Source organism: Larus michahellis, chromosome 3 (genome assembly GCF_964199755.1).
Source record: "Larus michahellis chromosome 3, bLarMic1.1, whole genome shotgun sequence".
Lineage (NCBI taxonomy): Eukaryota > Metazoa > Chordata > Aves > Charadriiformes > Laridae > Larus > Larus michahellis.
This window is the reverse complement of record NC_133898.1, coordinates 41,332,034-41,353,256: the sequence shown is the minus strand read 5'-3', so window position 1 is coordinate 41,353,256 and position 21,223 is coordinate 41,332,034. Positions and strand designations below refer to the sequence as shown.

Genomic DNA, 21,223 nt, shown 5'->3' with positions numbered 1-21,223 from the left:
ACGGAAGTTTAGTGTTTAAAAGGAAATTATTAGTAATCCAAATATTTGATCAGACTGAAAGGCATGTCAATAAATACATTACAATTGCTCTCATTAAACAAGGGTGGGGTTTTTTCCCCCCCCTTTTTTTTTTCCTTTTAGCAACAAGTGCAGAATTGCCATGAAGACATGATTAGTTTCAGAAAGACTAAATATTTTCTAATGTAGCTCCCTAAAAGGTCTTCTGCACTTGTGAGGAACAAAATATATTACTAGGAGACTCAAAAGATGTTGGGAAACCATCATGGCTTAGGTTTACAAAATTTTTCCAGCCATCTGCTCCTACTTCTCTTCTGTATCCTGGTTCCAAAGAGAAGAAAAATCAGTTTGGCTTATACTATCTGAACATTTTTCTCTGTACCTGGCAGGCCTTTGCAGTTATATCAGACGGTGTATCTTGGGAAAAAGCTGGCCTCAGAGCAGCTCCAACCTGTTGACAGGAAAAAAAATTTAAAAATCCAATTAAAACAGTAGTGACACAACATTCTTCATCTCACCTTGTTTAAGGCTCCAGCACATATACAAAACAACCAAGAAAAGACTGACAATTTTGGCATTATAGTTACACCCCAAACTTATCCTTGCTGTGTAGCAGACATTTGCAGTAGTATTCTTTAAACAACAAAAAAATGTCCTAAACCCATTTTTTCCTGCTTGCCCATTGCCTTTGTAAACTTCAACGTCTGTCAAATATGTGGTATTAGCTTTCTTCTGTAATGAGTATCCTCTTAATCATGGAAATATTAGATTAGATTAGAGGATACTACTTTCTGATGTCCAGAGGAATAATGATGTGAAATCAAATGTTTATGGTTGTATTTGCATCAAGTTCCCAAAGTATTCCCAAATACTGAGAAAAAAGCCTTTTAGGCAGTTGTTACAAGGCAGCGGGGAACCAAGTCAGCACTACAGAAGGAAGAAGAAAAAGGCAGGAAGTGAAAAGGTTGAAAGCTTGCCTTTAAAAAGTATTTGCAAAGATCTTGAAGACACAGTGAAGACAAAGGAGGTGAAAGAGTTAAGCTATGCAACAAAATAAAGCAATAATACCCCAAAATAAATCTTCAACTGCCCACCTCCCATTCCTGTACTTTTGTAGTTTTAATTTAAACAGAAATATATTCATTAATTCCCAAGAAAACAGATTTTTTAGATTCAATCTGGAACTGAATCAGTGTTATTTTCCAATTCCTAATTCTACAAATAAAATGTCACTCTTGCCAAAAATTAAGTGTAACTTGTAATATTTGGCTTTCAAGAATCAATAGCTACTGAATTTTTACTTTCATCAGCTACTAATTTACAGTAAGTAGGAAAACATACAAAAATAAATTTTGAAGAGGTAAATAAGAGTGTCCTCACTACATTTTCACACACAGAAATCTCTTCACAGGTCTTCTGAAGTTACAAAATGTTCTCAAAGCTAACACTGGCATGTTGGCATAGTTAGACAACGTCCTGAACTTATAAAGGATGTCTCACATTAGCCTGATACTGCTCCAGTATCACATGGCCTGGAAACTCTGGCTCAGGAACTGATGCAAATTTCTTGATAATGTCTTCAAGAGCTTGAAGACCCGCCATTCGTAACTGGTTGCTGTGATCAGTCGCAGCCATGAACGCCATTCGAATAAGGTCAGAGAGATGCAGTACTAAGAAGTCATCTTAAAACAAAAAGGAAAGAACTATTTAGTAACTTAAAAGATAGCTAACATGACAGGTATTCATAACATTTTCCTCATTGACATGTACAAATTTTACCTATTCTTTTTCAAAGGTCCACATTGAGGGTATGGAAGAAGGCAGGATAGAACGTAACCTATGTTTGTTTGGGTTTCCCATCCCACTTTAAGTGATACAAGGACTTTTATTCCTAAAACAACCTTAAAAATTAAGCACAAATTTAAAACAAAATGAAATAGATGATATATAGAAATTGCATTGAATAGAGTATGTAAATGTGGCTGAGTATCCTAGAAGAAATGAGAACATTTAGTAAAGCTAATTTTAGTGATCCCCCTCAACCTACAGAAAATCTTCAAGGCAATCCGTGTTCGAGTCCTATGCTTATAGTGACCCCTGCTGATAAAGAAAAACCTCATCAACACCTAAACATCTAAAAACCAAGTATGCCTCCAGTTCTGCTCCCAAAAGCCACTTCCAAGACTAAGTAAGCAGCAGACAACATGCAGAAAGGAACAATATATAACTCAGTAACATTTCTAAAAGGATTATTCTTTTCTATTTATTAATTTTCTTTCCTTACTCTCAATTTTAAATTATGAGATGTTGTACAACTAATATGAAAATAAATTATTTAAAAACAAAAGCCATAAATTATGAAAGCTCTACATATTTTCAAGCCTCAAGGTAGAAAAGTTTATTTTGTAGCTGAAACTTTTCAGAGGCATGCCAGTAAAAAAAGACTGGAAATCACTTAAAGATTACCAAATGGTAAAGTCTGCACTTACTTTTTCAGACCATCACAGACATCAGTAAAATTTATATATTTTGGAAGGTGAAGCTGGGGAGGTAGAAGTTTGCTGAGTTTTCCTTTTTACAATGACACCAAACACATCAAGTTCACTTTAAACAAATTCAGAGATGTAAATTCTCAGGATTATTATATGCAATCCTCTGCAGGATCCCATAAGCAGCAGTTATTTCATGATTTTCTCTATAATACAATGCTTTCTCAAAATAAACTTTCCCAAAACTCTTCCTTATGTGTCTTGAAACAGTGACTTCAGCCTCAAATCCCATCAGAAACACAATTCCCACAAAACCAATGCACAGTGCGGAAACCAGACTGCAAAGCAACACAAGCAAAGACTTAAAAAATCTCCGTATCATAACGGACACCTTCAACAACATAGACACTAAAATCTGTTAATCCCATGCATTCTAGGGTGCTCGTGGTATTTATTCTACATACACAGTCCTCATGAACCCTACATAGGTGAAAGCAAACAATCACTATGCACCAGAACCAATACACATGGACAACTCAAGGACAGAAACCTCTCACTATCCATTAGAGAAACATTTATTCACAAAACAACTGTCATCTCTGACCTCTCAATTCTGATCCTCTAACTCATAAAAGTATCGTCAAAACATGAGCTCTAAAACTAACATTAATCACTCTCATGGATACCAAAAGAATGAACCGGCTCTGTGTTTTACTATAACTCCCTCCCACAACCCTCACTCCACAAGCAATGCCACACACAGCAATAACTACCTGGCCTTATCTTTTTTTCTTTCCTAGCATCCTCAGTCTGGAGATGTTAAAATAATCTCTGAAGTCTTCAGTCATTGCTGTCATTATGTTAAACTCAGAGAAACTGTTCTCAGCTCACCCTTAGCTAGAAGTTTACTGCTTTTATTTCAGACTGGAGAAAAGGTTTGCAAATTTAAGGGGTTTTTTTTTTTCCAAGCAGATCAGTCTGTCAGAATTTATATCCTCCAACAAATCTCATTGTGTTCGTGGTACAGTAACTAGAATGGTTATACAACTACAGTTTTATTGCCTTTTGCTGTCCGTTTCCTTTGCTTTTAATCATTTGAAAGAAAATACAACTGCTTATATTTTTTTCCAGGTTGTGTAATCTTGGGCTGTAAAGAGGTGTCAAAAATTTAAAAAATTAAAACGAAAACCAAACATGCACATTCTGTAATTACTTTTTGGGTTTTTAAGTCTGGCCGAACGAGCCAGTGCCAGATCAAAGTGCGCCTTGTTCGCGTTCTCACACAGCATGATAACTCGGCACAGACAGTCTGCTGCAAACACACGAGTTGCCCAACGAGGTGCTACAGAAGGCTTGGATTTGTCCTCTTCACCCAAGGTGGTAAACATTGTGTCATCATCCATCTCATCCTTCTTCTCCGATTCCTCATCCTTGCCTCCTCCCAAGGGAGCAGCAGTGCTCATGTCTACAACAGAATCCCACTGTTAACAATCCACAGAAGACAGCTAAGGACATATTAAAGACTTTCCTTAACACTCAGATTCAAAACAGACTAATTCTTCTGTTGAAACAACAATATTTGAAAAACATAGAAAGGCATAGGAGTTGAACAAGTGTTTTTCACCTCTAATCTGGGCTATATTACTCTCTATTTGGCTTAAATGATATGAAATAAATTCCTGTAACATTAATTCTCTACAGGTAACAACTATAGCTGAATCCCATATCTGAACGTCTCACTTTTGGAAATTAACCTATTAAATTGACAATAAGCAGGGTAAGGCAATTACCAGGCTCAGAATCAAAGAATCAGTTTGGCTTTGAACTACACAGCTCCTGTTTCAAGTAAAAGCTATAGTACACATTAAACTGAAACAAAACTAAAAAGTTCCATGCCATGGGACAGGTATGCAGCCAAGTAGGTAGTTTATGGCACCCACAAATCTGCTTAGCATTCAAAAAAATTCTTTTCTCCAAGTGTGTGCCCTGTTTTCTAAGTGTGCTGTGAGATTTCATTTCAAGGAAATAAAAATACTTCAGGGATGACATTAAAAAAAACAAATCCAAACAGGGACAAAAACCAACTCACCAAACGTGCATATATAGTTCTGCTATTCAGAAACAAGAACATAAAATCTCATTGGCAAGGTCTAAATTAGCAAAATGCCAAGATACTGACAAAAAATTATTCTAGCAATAATTACAGGAGAATGAGAAGAGATTATTGTGAGGGTAACCCACCCCAACTAAGGTATGCTTCTTAGAAAGTCTAAATTTAAGCATCTGAAGAGCCAAGACATTCAATAAAGAGAGAAAGGGGCTATGGCAAATCTAACATGGATGAAGCCAACACACAAGAGTGTGTTGAGAAGGCTTCCAGGACCTTAGGTGTCTAATTTGTAAATCTCTGCGTAAAAGGCAAACCAGATTTTGTTCACATGCCAGTTAGTTGGATCAAAGCACTTCAAAATTAAGTTGCTGGCTTATGAAAGTACAGAGAAAAATTTATTTGAATACGGTTCTCTTGGAGATTATTTCACCTACTAATAAATAAATAAGAGACTGGACAACCACATTAAAAACTTTAAAACCCATCCCACATGAAATAAGAAAATGACATGCCAACTTCAAACTCAGGAAACAAGGTTTTTCTCACTGGGCAGATATGTGGTAGCTACGTTGCATAAGGAAATCATTGGTAGCATTACTCATCAGTAAACGTAAAGCTGGCAACATTTAGAACACTTAGAGTTCAGGATGAACTCACAGCATGCCAATAAACAAGAATAAATACAAAGGAAATGAGCAGAATCTGCGTCACAACCATCCTACAAGCTGCAAAACAGGAATAAGGTGTCAGAGGACAAGACCTTTGCAAACAAGTCTGCAAAGCTGAACAGGCAGCAAAAGTTTCATCACCATGGTAACCCACCATCACATCAGTAACTAACGAAACCTCATAAAAGAAAGCTCAGAGTGTGTACAGCACTCTTCTTTCTGCATGGTCCTGATGTATAAAGGCTAAAAAGAATATGTCTGCTTTCACTAAGACACTGAAATGTCAGAGTAATAATCACACTGCTTCTCCACTGGAAATCCTACTTTAAGGCAGCTAACTATTTAATCTTAAAAATGGTATTTTAAAACATAACATTGATGGCACTTTTTTAAAGCAAGTTTTAATGCACTATAATCAAAGTTCTATATACAATATAAGCTATATCTTAACTAGGATAACAGACAAGCTCCAAACTAATATTGCCAGAAGATGCTAATATTAAGAACATACTGTCATTTATGTGAACACTAAGAACACTTACCACTGGAAGCTGCAAGGACATCCTTACAAAGCATTAGCCAGTGAGAAAGGTTTTCTACTGCTAGCGATGAAAGCATATGTCCCAGAGTATCGTGGATATCTGAGCACAACTTCCGATCAGTCTCCCGATCCAACATTCCAAAAAGGACACCTTCGAGTCCTGTCTCTGTTATATTAACCCCTTGATGCCGGGAATGAGCATCTCGCCGAGAACTAGCTCCTGGTGCAAAAGGATTCATATCTGCAAAGCGATAATGAGAAATCTTTTCTGAAATCAGTAACTCAGTTTTAAAATTTGGAATAACAGACTAGAATTGGACATCAAGTATTTCTGTGTGTATAGTTCAGGCAATGATACACCAAGATGTTACTGAATTTCTTCTGAATTAACACTAGAAAGATTTTAATAGAGCAATTCGTTTAATTTACTTTCTGCAAGGCAAATAACACCTCCCGGTATTACTTTAAAAAAAAAAAAATCTGTCTCTCCAAGATACATACACTACAAATTTGTAAAAAAAACCTAATAGTATTGGACTCTCTAGAGTCTTTCCAGAGACAGACTTCACTGATGTGATTTAATACAAATAAGCTCACAATTCTATGTTTGTATGAAGACTGCTGATCAACACTGTTGAGCCTCCCATTTTCAGAATAAAATAATACATGTAAGAATTGAAACTGCCAGCAAAGTCCACAGGCTTTGCAGACATGCTGCTAATGGAATATAACACCACCAGGTATCTCAATCAAACAGCATATGATTAAGTAAATTTTCAGAAGAGCAAGACTTAAAATACCAGAAAAACTGTAAAATGTTTCCACTGTGTATGTACTGCATTCCCTATTTGATTGCCAGTCTTAATGGGACAGAGAAGTTTAAATTTGAACTTATTAATTCAAGGGGTAAGCAGGGATGTGGCCAGAAGTTATCAGAGCTGGAAGGGACAGGTTTAATTTTTTGTTCTGTTGTTGGGGGAGGTTCTTGGTTTTGTTTTTTTTCCCCCCTCTCTGAAGGCAAACCACACATACACACACATCATAAAAAAGCTACATGAAAGAAATACTTACTGATGCCATTGTTTTCTTTGTCTCCAGCATTTTTTGCTAAGCTCATGGCATATTCACATACTTCTGCTGCTTCCCTCTGAGCAAGCTGTCGTAAACATGCAACTGCAGCCCGGCGAAGCAGCAAGTGGGAGCTGCACAAATGAACCTAAAAATCAGAACCATTACAGGTGAGTGAACTGCTGCACCCCCACATCAATAAATCAGTGCTGCTAAGAACTAACAGCATTCTACTTTTCAATTATATACTCATGTGGGAGCTGCTGGGTACCAAGCTCTTTACAAGACCTTGAAAGTTAAGATGTAAGCGCTTTTTATAATGTAAAAATATGAAAATAAATCTGACATATACAGAGCTGACAGCTGTTATCTGGTTAAAGAGATAAGAGCTTAAATATTGAACTACTGCGCCAGTGTGATTTAGACTAATTAGACTTTCCAATCTGTTACACTCTTCAGTACTACTCAACCTCCTATTCTGCTATACCTGTAAATCACATCCTTTTAAACAAAAAGCCATCATCAGGTGCACCACAGCTATCATAAAAACTTTGATTTCAAACTTGTACCAGAATTTATAGCATAAGTTTTAGTCAGTGCCTCTCAATAAGAAAGCTTCAGATTTTTTGCTAACCAACACTGGCTTCTAATTCCTTTTGAACCACCTCAAGCACAAGCAAATATTTTTCTTATAGAAGAATGGTGCATGGTCCCTGTTTTCCTGAGAGGAAGTAGCTACACAAAAAACTCTATGTTTTTCCACAGTGGAAGAGATGAAGAGTGCTCTTTAAGAAACTCTGATTCTTTATTTACCCCGGGGAATTTGTTTTTAATAAACCAAATGCACATTTGCTTTCTCAGTATTAGGTTATTATGTGGATGGAAATTGCTTTCCTAAATGAAAAGGTTGTATAGTTTATAAAGCATTTTAACAGTAGATCTTTATTCCATATATGAATATACAACATTTTAATCCTAAAAAAACAAGCAGATTTTAAGAACCTCTAAATATTACTCTGAGGCTGTTTTAATGGAACTAAAACACAGAACATTTGAGGGATTTAATTAATGGAAAGAATATTGCACATTTTAAGTTACAAAACAAACCACTAGTGGTTATGAAACCACTGGAGGGATGGGGGGGGGGGGCGGTGGGGGAAGCATGTAACAATGGGAGGATGCCCTAGGGAAAGTCTGGATGTCAGACTATGAAAAAGACCCAATGCAGACATTAGCAGGATTGTATTCCTTCAGGTAACACAGAACCACCAGTTCCACAAAGAATGACACCAAGAACTTTGGAAAACATCCAACAGACATTAGGGAGAAGCTTTTCAGATTTCTCCGTATTGGACTACTGAACCCTCTAAGAAATAAATTTTTAAACCAGTAGTAATAAAAAAAAAAAATAAACACCACACCAAGAAACAACAACCCACACCAAAATGCACACCCACAACACCCTTCCTCTTAAAGTCGTATTTGGTATGCCTCGGATTCCAGCCTCTGCCGCACTTCCAGGCTTAAGCCAGGACTTGCTGACAGAACACTAATGGAGGGAGAAAGCAACGCAAACAGCAGCAGCACAAGAATTTGAATGTCAGCATCTACTATGCTGACAGTACTAAAATAAATGCAAAATCTCCTACCTTTCCCTAGCTCACGCACTTCCCTCTATGTGTGCAGTTGGAGGAAACGGAGCATTTCAACATCTGTTTTACTCAGTTATATTGTATATAAATGCTTGCTCTCTTGTGCTATCTAGGGTGAAAGAGACTCAGACTCTATGACTTCAATTTGGGCAGCATTCTGAAAAGATCTAAAACAGCTTGGGGAGAGGCATCCTTTTACTGCACTCACATGTTTTTGCAAGTGTGACTTGTTTATTACATATGGGTATCCTTAACATTTTGCTAAGCACGTACATCAAACTTTGAGAAACCAAAGGGCTGCATTTTGTACTCACACAGAGACTGGGAACCAGACTGGACAGGTTGACATGCCGTGGTGCAAACATATGAAGCTGCTGAAGGCAGGATATGGCAGCTGCCTGAACAAGTGAGTCTGAATGGTCTTGTGTGATTGCACATCCCACCAAACAGGAAGAACGGATTGTTGAAATTGTAGCTCCATTACCTAATGATGTAATATGATATCCTTAACACAGCATAATTTTTGTATGACAACTGTAGACTTTAAACATTTGAGAAACAAGAATTTTAAAGCTTTAGAGTTCAGATTAACATGCAACTTTTCTGAATTCCCAACACAAATTAGTATCTACACAACTTCAAAGAAACACTACACAGTGTTTCAACTTCTACTTTTTAGCTCAGTTAAACAATGTCCTGTCCAAATGAAATTTTGGATCAGTGATCTTCAGTCAGAAATATTTTAAGAATATCTTCCCAAGACATGAAACCAGTAAAATTATCTGAATTTCAATTTTGAAAGCCTCTTTCGTTCTATACATATGGGCAACATTTTATGCACTGAGCCATTTCCTAAAATAGCAGATAACACTTAGGCTAGCATACATGTAGGCAGGTGATTTTAGTTAGCTCAATCATATGAATTGCACTGCTCTAATAGGACAAGGACTCAAAAGAACAGTATTTAATTTGAGAAATAATCCCTCTCTATTTTAAGAATTAACCTTCATCAGGTTTATAAAAAAATCTTGACTTACAGAAAAAAGTAACCTGCAGAAGACATTCTACATAAGTTATTTATTTAAAAAGCTAGTGACACTCCAAATCAAAAAGTTAACACATAACAAGCAGATACAAAACCTCCATTAAATCATCTAGAAATTTTTCATAATGAGAAATTTAAGCTCAGTTATTTAGAGTTAAAATTTCACTAATGGCTGTCTCTCTGTCACTGCATCAAAGATGATCCTATAAATACTCCTAAAAAACAGGTCCGTGGTTTTGCCATCGGAGACACAGAATTTCAGATAGTGTTTGGCATGACGAAAATCTTATTCTCTACAGTAAGGTACCATGATCTAAGAATATCAAGAATGAGTGGAAATGAGTTATAGTTCACAGCATTATCAATGATGTCAAGCTTAAGATATTGCCAGCAGCTAAAAATAAAATCAACATGTTTTGAGAAAGCAGAGGAAAAATCTTGCCTCTCGCCCCACCTATACACCAAAATAGGGGCAAAACACGCAGCGAGGGTTTCTTTCATCTTTTACCTACCATGCAAATTTGCCACTAGCCAGAACACAATACACCACTGCAACTTCTTTGTATAAATCTCAAACTGCAATCAAAAAAGCGCTAAGCAATAATAAGTAGGATCAGAAGTGAGGTTGCTTGCAGGATTGTAACTAAATTTGTCAACATCCCCCTGCCCCCCCAGCTGCAACGAACAAAAATTTATTTGCTTCCTTTTCAGACTGCAATATATTATCTTTTTTTGTCTTCTCTTCAAATTCCCACTAACCTTGCAGCTCAGGCCCAACAGTAGTTATTATAGCTCCAAGACATCGGCCTAAGCATTGATGTACTTCCGTATGCGATGGCGGAACAGTTAAGAGCAGAGTAAGAACTAGAGAAAGCGTTGGTTCCACATATCCCCGGTACATTGGTCCACTAGAATCTACTATCAAGGCAAGTGAATGGAGAGACCAGGTCTATCAAAAAAACCAAAGGAATATTTTTCAGTAATACATTTAGGAAATTTAAATAAACTTTGTATGCAGACTGAGCCTAGCTCTGTATGTCCTTGCTTAAAAAACGTTTACTTAGCTTCTCTATAACGCTTGTCAGTATGAATTAATGTGACCACTTGCAACTGCCTGCTTAACTAACAATAAGATTACATTTTAATTGCAGTACACATTTGCGATTCTGTACTGTAAGACTTTGTAAGGGAAGTTCCACTTTTTTCATGCTCCCTGGCACACGCTACATCTGTATGATTTGTCTTACCTGTGACAATCTCTACTAAAGAACATCTGAATAGGTAATTTAACATTTAATTTTAATCCTGAACATTTTAAACTAGTTTTGTGATGATTGTGTTTTTTACCTGGACTTCAGGAGAGGTTCCATCTTGTGCCAAAGCCAAGAGAATACTGACACTAGTTTTCAGATGCTGTCCAGAACCAATTCCACCAACATATCGATGGAGACAGCCCAGAGCCAAAGAATGGCCTGTTCTTGATACAACATCTCGAGCAGATTTTAACCTATCAACATTTAAATAAAAGGAAATCGTGTAATTTACTAAGTTTGTTACAAAGAACCCTTCAAGTTCCATAACAGTGCAAACAACTAACAGAATTTTGCAGGCCATCTTACAAGACCTTGAGAATCCTTAACAATAAAAGCAAAAACAATGTTTTTAATCTATACTGCTATTAAACTGGATTACATATAAGGCAAGTTAAAAAAAATTAATAGTTATTTTCTTTCTTCCTGGTCAGAACTTGACATTTTAGATGAAGAAGAGTTTTGGAAGCGAAAGAATATACGAAAAGCACCTAGCGTATACCAATGTTTCACAGCAGGCTAATTTAACAATCAGAAAAGTCATTGCTAGACCACTCCAGTGAAAAGGAATCAAGAATGGAAAAATGACAACACATATTGAGAAATTACAAAGAAATCCACAGCTATGTCTTCCACGGCAAAGCCAACTGAATAACTTTTTAATACAGCAGCCTTCTTCTACAGCTGAGTTCTATAACTTTTCAAATAAAGCTTGTGGGTTTTTTTTTTTTTTAAATAGTGTTTTATTAATGAAACTAAACCAGAATGAATTGCATTCTGAATGACCTAGTTGTAAGAAGCAATGACTTGTTGAGTATTTTCAACAATACTTCTGCTTCTGAATGCATGTCACATACATAACTTTTTAATTTAAACCTTCTAGGGGTGGGGAAGGGAGAGAACAGAAGGATGTCCTAATTAGAACAAAGAAAGATAATTTTTTTCTGCCCAGGTTGTCTGTGTGTGAGAGGCAAGCATGCTCTTAGACGTCAGTGAACAACAAAGTAAATGCAACTCTCAAATATAAAAAAAATTACTTGACAGTGTCAACAGACTGGCAATCATTAACAACTTGAATCCTAGATAAGAATCCAAGGAAATAGTCCCAGTAACTGAAATTCAAGGAAAGACAGTAAAGATGATGTACTTTATTACAAGATGAGATGATAGGAAAAATTGAATTACCCAGAGGTAGAAGAGCTGGACTGAGGCTATGTGCATGCAGCCTGGCCAGCCAAAAACATGGGCTGCAGCCCTGAATCAGGCGCATTCTGATTCACAGATAGGCTGATGTCTTAAGTTAAAGCTGAAAATTGGGAAACATGTTGTCTTGTTATATCTACCAGACATCTTTCTAAAGACCTGAGATTAACAACAGAACATGGAAAAAAATTATGGGCCAGCAGATAAGTTAAATCAATATGTAAAGAGGATGTTTTGATGAAACAGAACCATTAACGCACAATTCATATTACACACATACTTAGTGTAAGCTATGTTTATCTATCTGAAGCAGTTTAGGCACCTTAAGTAACTCATCAAAAACTATTCGTTGGTATCATTTCACATCCCAAGTAGTTTAACAACTCGGCTTTTATTCCTGGAAGAATCACATAAAATAAATCAAAAAGAGAAGACTGTTTGTTAGATCTACATAATCATAGCAATCAAGTATGAAGAGAATAATCAATATGGCATTTAGTAGAGGAATCTTCCAAACTATGTTAAATTATATTCTTATTTCCTTTTTTGAATCAAAACCAACTTACTTATCAAAACTGTATTGAGCCATTCTAGCAATGAAAGAGGCTTCTCCAACTACTTGAGCCATTCTGCCAAGAGCTTCGCCTGCTGCACATCTCAAAATAGGGTTAGGATTATCAAGGGCACCCATTACCAGTGTCAGAGCAGATTTACGGACTTCTTCTGGTCCTAATGTGCTTTTATTCTCAGCTAAACCCTACAAGAAAAAAAAAATACGAAAAAGCATTCCAAAGCAGGGGAGAAAGGAAATACATATTGATATCTTCAATTAAAAATCATGCACTTTTATTTTTGCTTAAATTTGTGGTCTTTTATCCTAAAATATACCAGTTGAAAATATTTAAAACTTAAAATCAACAATATACTCAGCCTTATGTTTGCTAACACAATACCTATTTCACATACAGGAAGACCTGTTGCACCAGTCTCTTACCAAATGTATTACCGTGCTACAGGCACCTTCGTGCTACTGAATCTGAGCTAGCTTTACACAGATACTCCAGAAAAAAAGAAGCTCTAAAATCTAACTGCAACATCTCTTTCTGTCAGACAGGAAAACCACAGCTCAGATATGTTTCTGCAATAATCTCTTAAAGACATTTTAGGTAGATGAAAAAATTTTTTCTTCTTAATCACATGTTTGCAAACATACAGCCTGTTACGTGAACATTCTACAGAACGCTAGCACTAAACACCGCTTCTGCGGCTTCCCTGGTTCCCAAATTTCATTAATTGCACATCACCTTTCACTACTACTTTCAAAACGTCTTTTACTTTGGGAAAAATAATTAAACCCATGCAAAAGTACAAACACTGCACGTAATATAGAGGAAGAAGTTGATGGCTCTACCACAGATTCTCATTTTTTGTTCTGAAATCCTCATTTCAGCTCTAGGAATTTTGACAATTCTTTGGCCATTTGGCATGGCATGGGAAATTCCAGGCATCTGTCTCAGAATCTACTTTTCAACTTGTAGCAACATGGTTCACGCATCTAAGATCAAAGCAAGGAAAAGAGATGCTGTTTTGCCAATGATGTGCTCATCAACACAGAGCCTCAGTAACAAATAAGTTAAATTAGGCAGCCATTTTTTTGTATGGCAAAAGTCAGACAAGAAGAATCTCATCCAATCTTTAATTACAGACTGGCACTTCTATAAGGGTAGCTTCCTCAGTGCACAGGACACTTAGTTGCTCTGAAGATGAACAAGGATGACGATGACAGATGTTGTCCAACAGAATCGTGAACTGGGAACTATATAAAACAGCAGCAGGAAAAAACTAGAAATGCCTTAAGAAATTTGACTAGAAAGAAAATCCTACACTCTAGAACACCATGCAAGTCACTGAAACTAAGTATTTCTCAGGAATATTATTTGTGACTTGCTGTCTAGCTTCCTGACTTGATAGCATGAGGTTGAATTTCCAAGTGTAGCTAGAGAACACAGAGCTGTAACTAAAGTCAGTGGGACCAGACGTAAGCATCTAGAGTTCTACGCAATTTAGGGAGTCCTAAGAAGAAGACTCTTAAGAAGACTCTTAAGAATTAAGACATCCAAAGTGGAAAACCTAAATCTATTTTTGTTTTTGTTTCCATGAGCCTCATCTGGACGCTACTCTGACATGAGGGGTTTTTTGAGTATATATGAAAGAGTACTTAAATCCACGAGTACAGTGCAAATAAAACTATAGGATTGAAAAAGGAAATAAAACAAGATAAGACTGAACACCATAGAATACTGACTACATGAGCCTCATCTATTCTCTGTACTGATACATGCAGACAAGAGCTCAGCTACTATCTGAAAAAACTTCAATTTCGTATTTTCAAACTTTTGAATGCTTAAGAGGTAGCTTTAGTAATGTTATTCTAACAACCTTTTGTATCAAATACAAATTGATGAATCAAACTGAACTTTGGCATCCTCTGCAAGTTTACGAGTTTTACCTTCAAGGCACTAAGAACAGCAGTAAAGATATTAAGCTGCACAGCTTGTTGCCGAACACCTTTAGCCTGCTTGACACATTCAGCAAAGTGATCCAACATTTGTAATCTAAAACAAAGGGAAGACATCATTTAAGTGATATTCTTTCAAAATACAAACTGAAACACAGCTGGTAAAAAAACCACACACAACAAAAGGGCTTTTTAAGTTCAGTCACAGAATTTATGCTTCAGGGCCTGCAGAAGGTATTCAGTTTAGCTAGGAAAGGGTACAGTTACTCTGAACATCACTTTTCTGGTTCTTTCAGCTCATCCACAGATGCACTTTGCTGGTTCTTTTAGCTCATCTCAGATGTTTACTATTCCTTTTGAAGACAACACACCACCAAGGGGAAGTGAGTCTTCAAATACATTTGGCTGTATAACTAGAAAGCTACAAGGACAAGAGGGGAAAAATGCTGCCTCTTCACTACCATTCAAAATAGTAGTACCCTCCATATTCCTATTATTATTCCTATTGTTTTCCCCATTTAACCTCCCTTTTCCCCCCAATTTAACCATGACAGAAAAGTGTTACTGGGAGTAGGACTACTCCCTAGAAAAAACCAAGAAGAGGCATATAATGAATAATCTGCATTCTTAACTACTCGGCAGTTCCCCAGCCAAATCCTTCCACAGCTAACAACAGATACAGTGCTACAAGCTGGCCTCAAGTCTATCCTGCGCTTAGTGCAAAATGAGATTGACTGCTAGGAAAAAAACTGTTCTCATCAGGATTGCACTGAAGGATAATTTTACTTTGAAATGCATCTTAGAGCTGCTTTCACTCTGTGCTCAGTGACAAATTAGCTAAACTGAATGACAAAAGTAGTCCTGACAACTCATAACTCTGCAATAGTAATGTGGAACATAAAGGAAAATACGCTGAATTCCATTCCCTCTTTTTCATCATGCATGAAATCATTTGCTGAGTATAAATCAAATGGTCTTACTTGTGGAAGCCAAATGAAATTGGATGCCACTGCTATGTTTTCAAGGCTGACTTGAAGTTAATCACAGTGGATATTTTTGCAGGAAATTTTGGTTGCAGAGATATTACTACTGTTAAATGCAGTAAGAGCAGAGGAGAATCCAGCCTCCACCTCTGAACTCTGATCTTCAAAATTGATAAAACTGAGGAAATCACCTTATTTAGAAACTGAGTAGACATATTCTGGAATCCTAAGATGCAATGAATACCAAATACTAAACTCCAAATTTAAAGACAGTTAATATCAAAGTAGATTCTTATTTCAAGCAAAAAAACCCAAAACATATAACTATCCAGAGAACAAGGCATTTGATTCTGAAATTGAACAGTGATGTAAACTGACCTATGTTTATAAGAGACATGAGGAAAAACCACACCGAAGAGAGCCACAGATGCATCGATGACAGATACTCCTAAAGGAAGGGGACCGGGTACGGCTTCACCAGCAGGGATGCGCAAATAAATAGAAGATGGATCATGTTCCAAAGCACCACTTCCAGATGCACTGTTTGGCTGAAGCTGCAAAATGCCACACAATATGAATACTTCTGAATACACCTTTGCACATAGAATTTGGAACTAGGGATAACCAAAACAACTATGCAGTACCTTCAAACAACAAAATAGCTGAACACCTGAAATGCAGCTGCAGTGAAAAACACCTGAATGCAACTGCATTTGCAGTTGCAAATACGCCCCTGCATACACGCGCTAGAATTTAAAGGGCCAGCTAAATCCCAGAGGGTGACAGCAGTTAACAGCTGGATAAATGCACAAACTGTCAATTCTGGTAGTAAGAGACAGAAATTAGAGAAAGGAGATGAATTCTGGTATTTATAGTAGCTTCTGAATCATGGTACCAAGTGACACTTCAGGAAAAAGGTTATTCATTCACTCTCTGCTTGAGCATTGAGTTACAGTACAGTATATTAAATAATCAGGTTTGGCTGTAATGATAACCTACACAGAAAGATTTAGAAACAATACTAAAATTACTGAGATTCCTATCATCATGAAAATACTTCTAACCACCATTCTTTCAGGAAACACAATTAAACAATCATCTGTTTTCTGAAGACTTATTTTCATAACTTGTTAATTATTTAATCATAAAACAAAATTAGAATCTAGTCGCTCTGTATTCCTCTTAAAAGAAGTCCTAGTTATCACAAATTAGGAAAGCAAAAACATGCCTATTACTACATAGTTTCCTAAACTATTTAAAATTAACAAATTGTTCTCTACGCTACATTTCTTCTCCAAGGACCATATGAAAAACAACTGGATCAACACTACCAGTTGATCTCAAAAATTTTATTTAAAGACCTCCATAGCAATACTTGCTTCCTTTTTTTTAAATTTTTAATTCCTATGTTTCAAAGACTCACTTTTTTTTGGTTAGAAGTACAGCTTTATAATGCCAACAAAATTGTGTCAACACTTCCAAATGAAATGTAAGATTTCATACTACACCTATAAAACCAATTAAATTTTGTTTTGCTATAACACCATTTGCAATACTGATATTTTGACAGCAGTTTCATTATGAAACATTTTTAATTGGAACTTACATTTATCCTGGTTCAAAAAAATATATGAAAACAACTTCTAGACTAGGTTGATCAGGGGAGTGTTGTTTTGTTTTAAAGAAATGAGGTCAGTTCACTAAGGACAACCATATAAATTGCATAACACTATTTGTATCTCAGCTGTAGGGAGTTTTAAATCAAAATGGTACATTGTAGATGGAAGGACTTACACTTAACAAACCTCTGAAATAAGAGTAAAAACAAGGCATGAAGCATCAGTTTCAGAAGGCTTCCCCCACACACACATCACAGACAGACAGTGCAGATAATTTGTTGTCATTCTGGTTTTTTATTACCTGGTCTTCAATTGACTTATGATCCGTTTCCTGCAGCCAAGAGCCAAGAAGAACGCTATCATCATAATGACAAAGAGACCTTAGGAGTGATGTGGTTGTATTAGCAGAGTTGTCTGTCAAAGTAAATTCTGCTACCAACTCTCGAAGGAGTGCGTTAAATGATCCTAAAAGGACGGACATTAAAAAGAATCATTGCTGCTTCTTATCCAAAACATTTCAGCTAGAGATCAGATGTTACAAATCAAAGCATGTACCATTACCTCGATTTTACAGGTAGCAAACAGACAGAGAAGTAAACCTGACAAGATCAGAGTTGAGAGCAAGACTTCAAACAGAACGCCAGGCTCCCAATTCCCAAATCAATGTTCTAAACAACAGGTCAGGCCATCCCTTCCAGGATGACAATCCAGATTTTGCAAAAATTTGCTCATCCACGTGATCATGTAAATGTAATGAATTAACAAAAAACAAACAAGCAAAAAACAAAAAACTAATCTGTCAGGTCATGTGACAGTGCCTGGCAGTCTAATAATAATAGCATAAATCTGTCTAATAGATCAAATCAGGTTAAAAAAAAAGACACCACCAGAAACCAAAACTAAATCTTCATTCTCACATCTGCCCTTTGAGTATGGGGGCATGATGTTCTCTATCTTTTAAGTAAAAATGAAATAAAACACCTGAATTGCATTTCATAACATGATCTCCATACATGCCAATCCTACAAACAGGACTGTAACTTTTATACTCTAAGTGTTACTCTAATATTTTGCAATATTCTACTCTGTAGTTGTACTATATTCCTCATCTTCTGTACGTCATCTTGACAGTATAAGACCCTTGGAGATTCCTAGTATTCTATTTTGAATTTTATAACTGCTTCAAAGGCAAGCACCAAAAATACATCACAAGGAGTAAGTAGAATTTTTACTTTAATAAAAATTGTTAAAAATTTATGTACCTTCATATGTCTTCGGAGGTAATAAAGCCAATATATCATAAAGTCTTAAACGGACCATAGCTGCACTAGCTTTGAGATGAGCTCCATGGGCTTTAATTACTGATGGAATGCTATAGAATCAAAAGAGAAAAAGACACTCAGAAATATTGCAGTTACTGAAAAGAGTATTTTCAGATTTCTTTTCACAAGACATGTTTCTAGTCAAGACAAGAAAACAAGTGTTCAGTGAACTACCCTGAGCAGCATTACTCAAATTTTCAATACGTTTTCACAGGTAATTGTATTGAGCAAACTTTTTTTTAAAAAACACACTGCTGTAAATTGGAGACATGCACCTCCTCAGAAGAAACTCTTATCTTTGATCAGGAGGCGGGTAGGGTGGACATGGACTACACGACACCAAACCACAAAACCCAGCCCGAAACTATGTTTTTTTCTTTTACTCTGTAAAACATTTGAAGTCTTTTCATTTGTACATTTCATCAGAGAGTTTATTGATTAACATCTAGTACACCAGTATCTTAGTTTTCTCACTTCTTGCATAAGGATAAGCAAACCATGAACTCAAGAGCTCACTGAACTGGAAATCCAAAACACAGTTAATAAAAATTACCATGGTAGGCTTTTCAGCACAGGCTATGCAATAATATATTTTTACAAATCTGAAAACCATAAACACAATGCTTGAAAAAGCTTTTTTCAACATGGACAAGGGGCAACAGTGCAGCGCTAGGTTAGAATATGAATTAAAACAAATTAGTTCTACTATTTCAGGTCCAGGAAACGACAAAGGCAAATAAAGAGCAAAAACTGCCTACTTACTGCGACATCATTGTCATGGCACATTCTATTGGTGTCATCAATTTCCTGATCACATCCTCTGTAAGGAGCTCGGGACAGTGAGCAACAAAACTTCTCATAGCTAATAACAAAAAAATTTAAATCAAAATTTTACTGAGACATACAAATATAAAGCATAAGCAAGACAGAGATCCTAAAGGAACATCAAAAAGCAGCAATTAAAAATGTTTATTCAAAGACTGTGTGACACATTTATGAAACTATATGCCACAACCAGGTCACATTGATGAAAATCTGACAAATCTTACTCATTTTCAAAGAAAGCAGGGAAATTACAAGAGTTCTCCCTGTAATACTTGGGATCATGTTTTGGTTTACTACACACTTGTAATCTCAAAGTTTGAGATTCTTACCACACAGAGCCCCAGCACGGCCTTCCAGTGTTACTTGCCAGGTAAAAGAATCTCCTCTCGCCTTCTCTGCTTCCAACTCCTTCAGGGAACGTGGAAACACGTTCCGCCATAGCAGCAACATCTTAGGCAAATGATACCGAACAACAGAAGGACCTATGCAAAAAAAAAAAAAAAGTGACAGTATAATATTATATTTAATTAAGCGTGAACAATCTACTATGAAGGCTTTTGCTGTTTCTCCATACTTGAACAATGAAAAACAAAGGAAATTCTTTCTCATTTCTAGGTTGAAAGTGCGGCAAATAAAAAGTATAGATAAGTCTGTTTGTTGATATCAGTACTAAAAATAGTAAATAGGCAATTCTATGCATTGTCACATAATCACTGCGCTCAGTCTTTTTATTATCTTTTTATTCTCTCTTCTCCTTTTTTTTATATTACAATTTTGAAGGCAAGCTCTTTAGCCTACCCTAACTTTTTCATAAAATGAATAGAAAAATAACTGCCAGTTACTGATTATGTAACTAGTTTAATGGCCAAGTTTAAAGAAAACTTCTGAAAAAGCTCCAGAAGATCCAGTGCAAGTACATTAAAAATAGACTGGAGAAGGACAACCAAAATAGTGATACACTGTTAGAAAAACATGACAATAGGCCGGGGGAAAAAAAATAAAGGGACAATTTAGAGAAGCAAGATGAAACACAAAATGGTATTTGCCGAGAGATCAAAATACTACAGATTCCAGCAGAACTTTATCACATTTTCCAGTATAAAAAACTCAAAACAAAAACACCACTATTGCTGCAAAATTTGACAGTATACTTATAACCTCCAAAATACAGCTTCTGATATTTTTGTGATGGCAGATATGAACAGAAGGCTGGCTTTTTTTAAAAGACAACTGAATGGCTTTTAAACTGATAACATTTCTAATCAGTACTGCTGCCTATCCAGAGGCACACATACAACTTGTTGGAATGCTGATTACATTTTATTTTCAGTCCATTTCTTCTATACCACAGTACTAAGGAAGGAAGACTATGGGCAATTTTGCCCTTTTCACAGAATGACTAAAGGCTGTGTTTCTAAAAACAGAGCAGAATTATTTTTTTTCTTAGGTACAACACCTTTTACTATCCTTTAGTTTACATAAACACTAATGTTTCCCTCCTCCCCAGCATAAACAACGTGCTGAAATAAATGCACCAACACTCTTGTTTCCCTTGGTATAAATACTTGTGTGCTAGATACTGCACTGATTATACGTAGAAGACCATTTGCCACAGTGGATGATCAGAAATGTTGGACAAGCACTAAAATAAAACAAAAAGCAACTGTTTTCACGAACCTAAAGTCATAAGTGCTCCTAGTAAAAGCCATCCAGCTTGAGTTCGCTGCAAAGAGAGTCTGCTGTTTTGTGCAGCAGTTCGTAACAGATCCTCAGCAATACTGACCACCATCTGCAGCAATGAAAAACACCAACGGATTTTTAAAGTATAAATTTAGCCACTGCTAGCTACTGT

At 36.3% G+C, this 21,223-nt stretch overlaps 1 protein-coding gene across 4 annotated transcripts in view; it reads right to left on the bottom strand.

The window, feature by feature from the left end:
- The window catches only part of HEATR5B (HEAT repeat containing 5B), a 62,565-nt gene that overhangs the window by 25,183 nt on the left and 16,159 nt on the right, over positions 1-21,223 (bottom strand). For all 4 annotated transcript variants that reach the window (XR_012586124.1, XM_074579893.1, XM_074579890.1 and 1 more), the window contains 16 exons: positions 21,049-21,160; positions 19,701-19,853; positions 19,309-19,408; positions 18,487-18,596; positions 17,526-17,689; positions 15,984-16,159; positions 14,614-14,719; positions 12,671-12,861; positions 10,939-11,098; positions 10,351-10,540; positions 8,861-9,030; positions 6,898-7,042; positions 5,828-6,067; positions 3,721-3,972; positions 1,519-1,700; positions 401-469 (listed from right to left, as the gene is read on the bottom strand). Coding sequence is in view for 3 of the 4 variants with exons in the window: in XM_074579893.1 (XP_074435994.1) it covers positions 401-469; positions 1,519-1,700; positions 3,721-3,972; positions 5,828-6,067; positions 6,898-7,042; positions 8,861-9,030; positions 10,351-10,540; positions 10,939-11,098; positions 12,671-12,861; positions 14,614-14,719; positions 15,984-16,159; positions 17,526-17,689; positions 18,487-18,596; positions 19,309-19,408; positions 19,701-19,853; positions 21,049-21,160 (2,520 nt within the window). In the remaining variant the exon portion in view is untranslated. The remainder of the gene's footprint in view (positions 1-400; positions 470-1,518; positions 1,701-3,720; positions 3,973-5,827; positions 6,068-6,897; positions 7,043-8,860; positions 9,031-10,350; positions 10,541-10,938; positions 11,099-12,670; positions 12,862-14,613; positions 14,720-15,983; positions 16,160-17,525; positions 17,690-18,486; positions 18,597-19,308; positions 19,409-19,700; positions 19,854-21,048; positions 21,161-21,223) is intronic.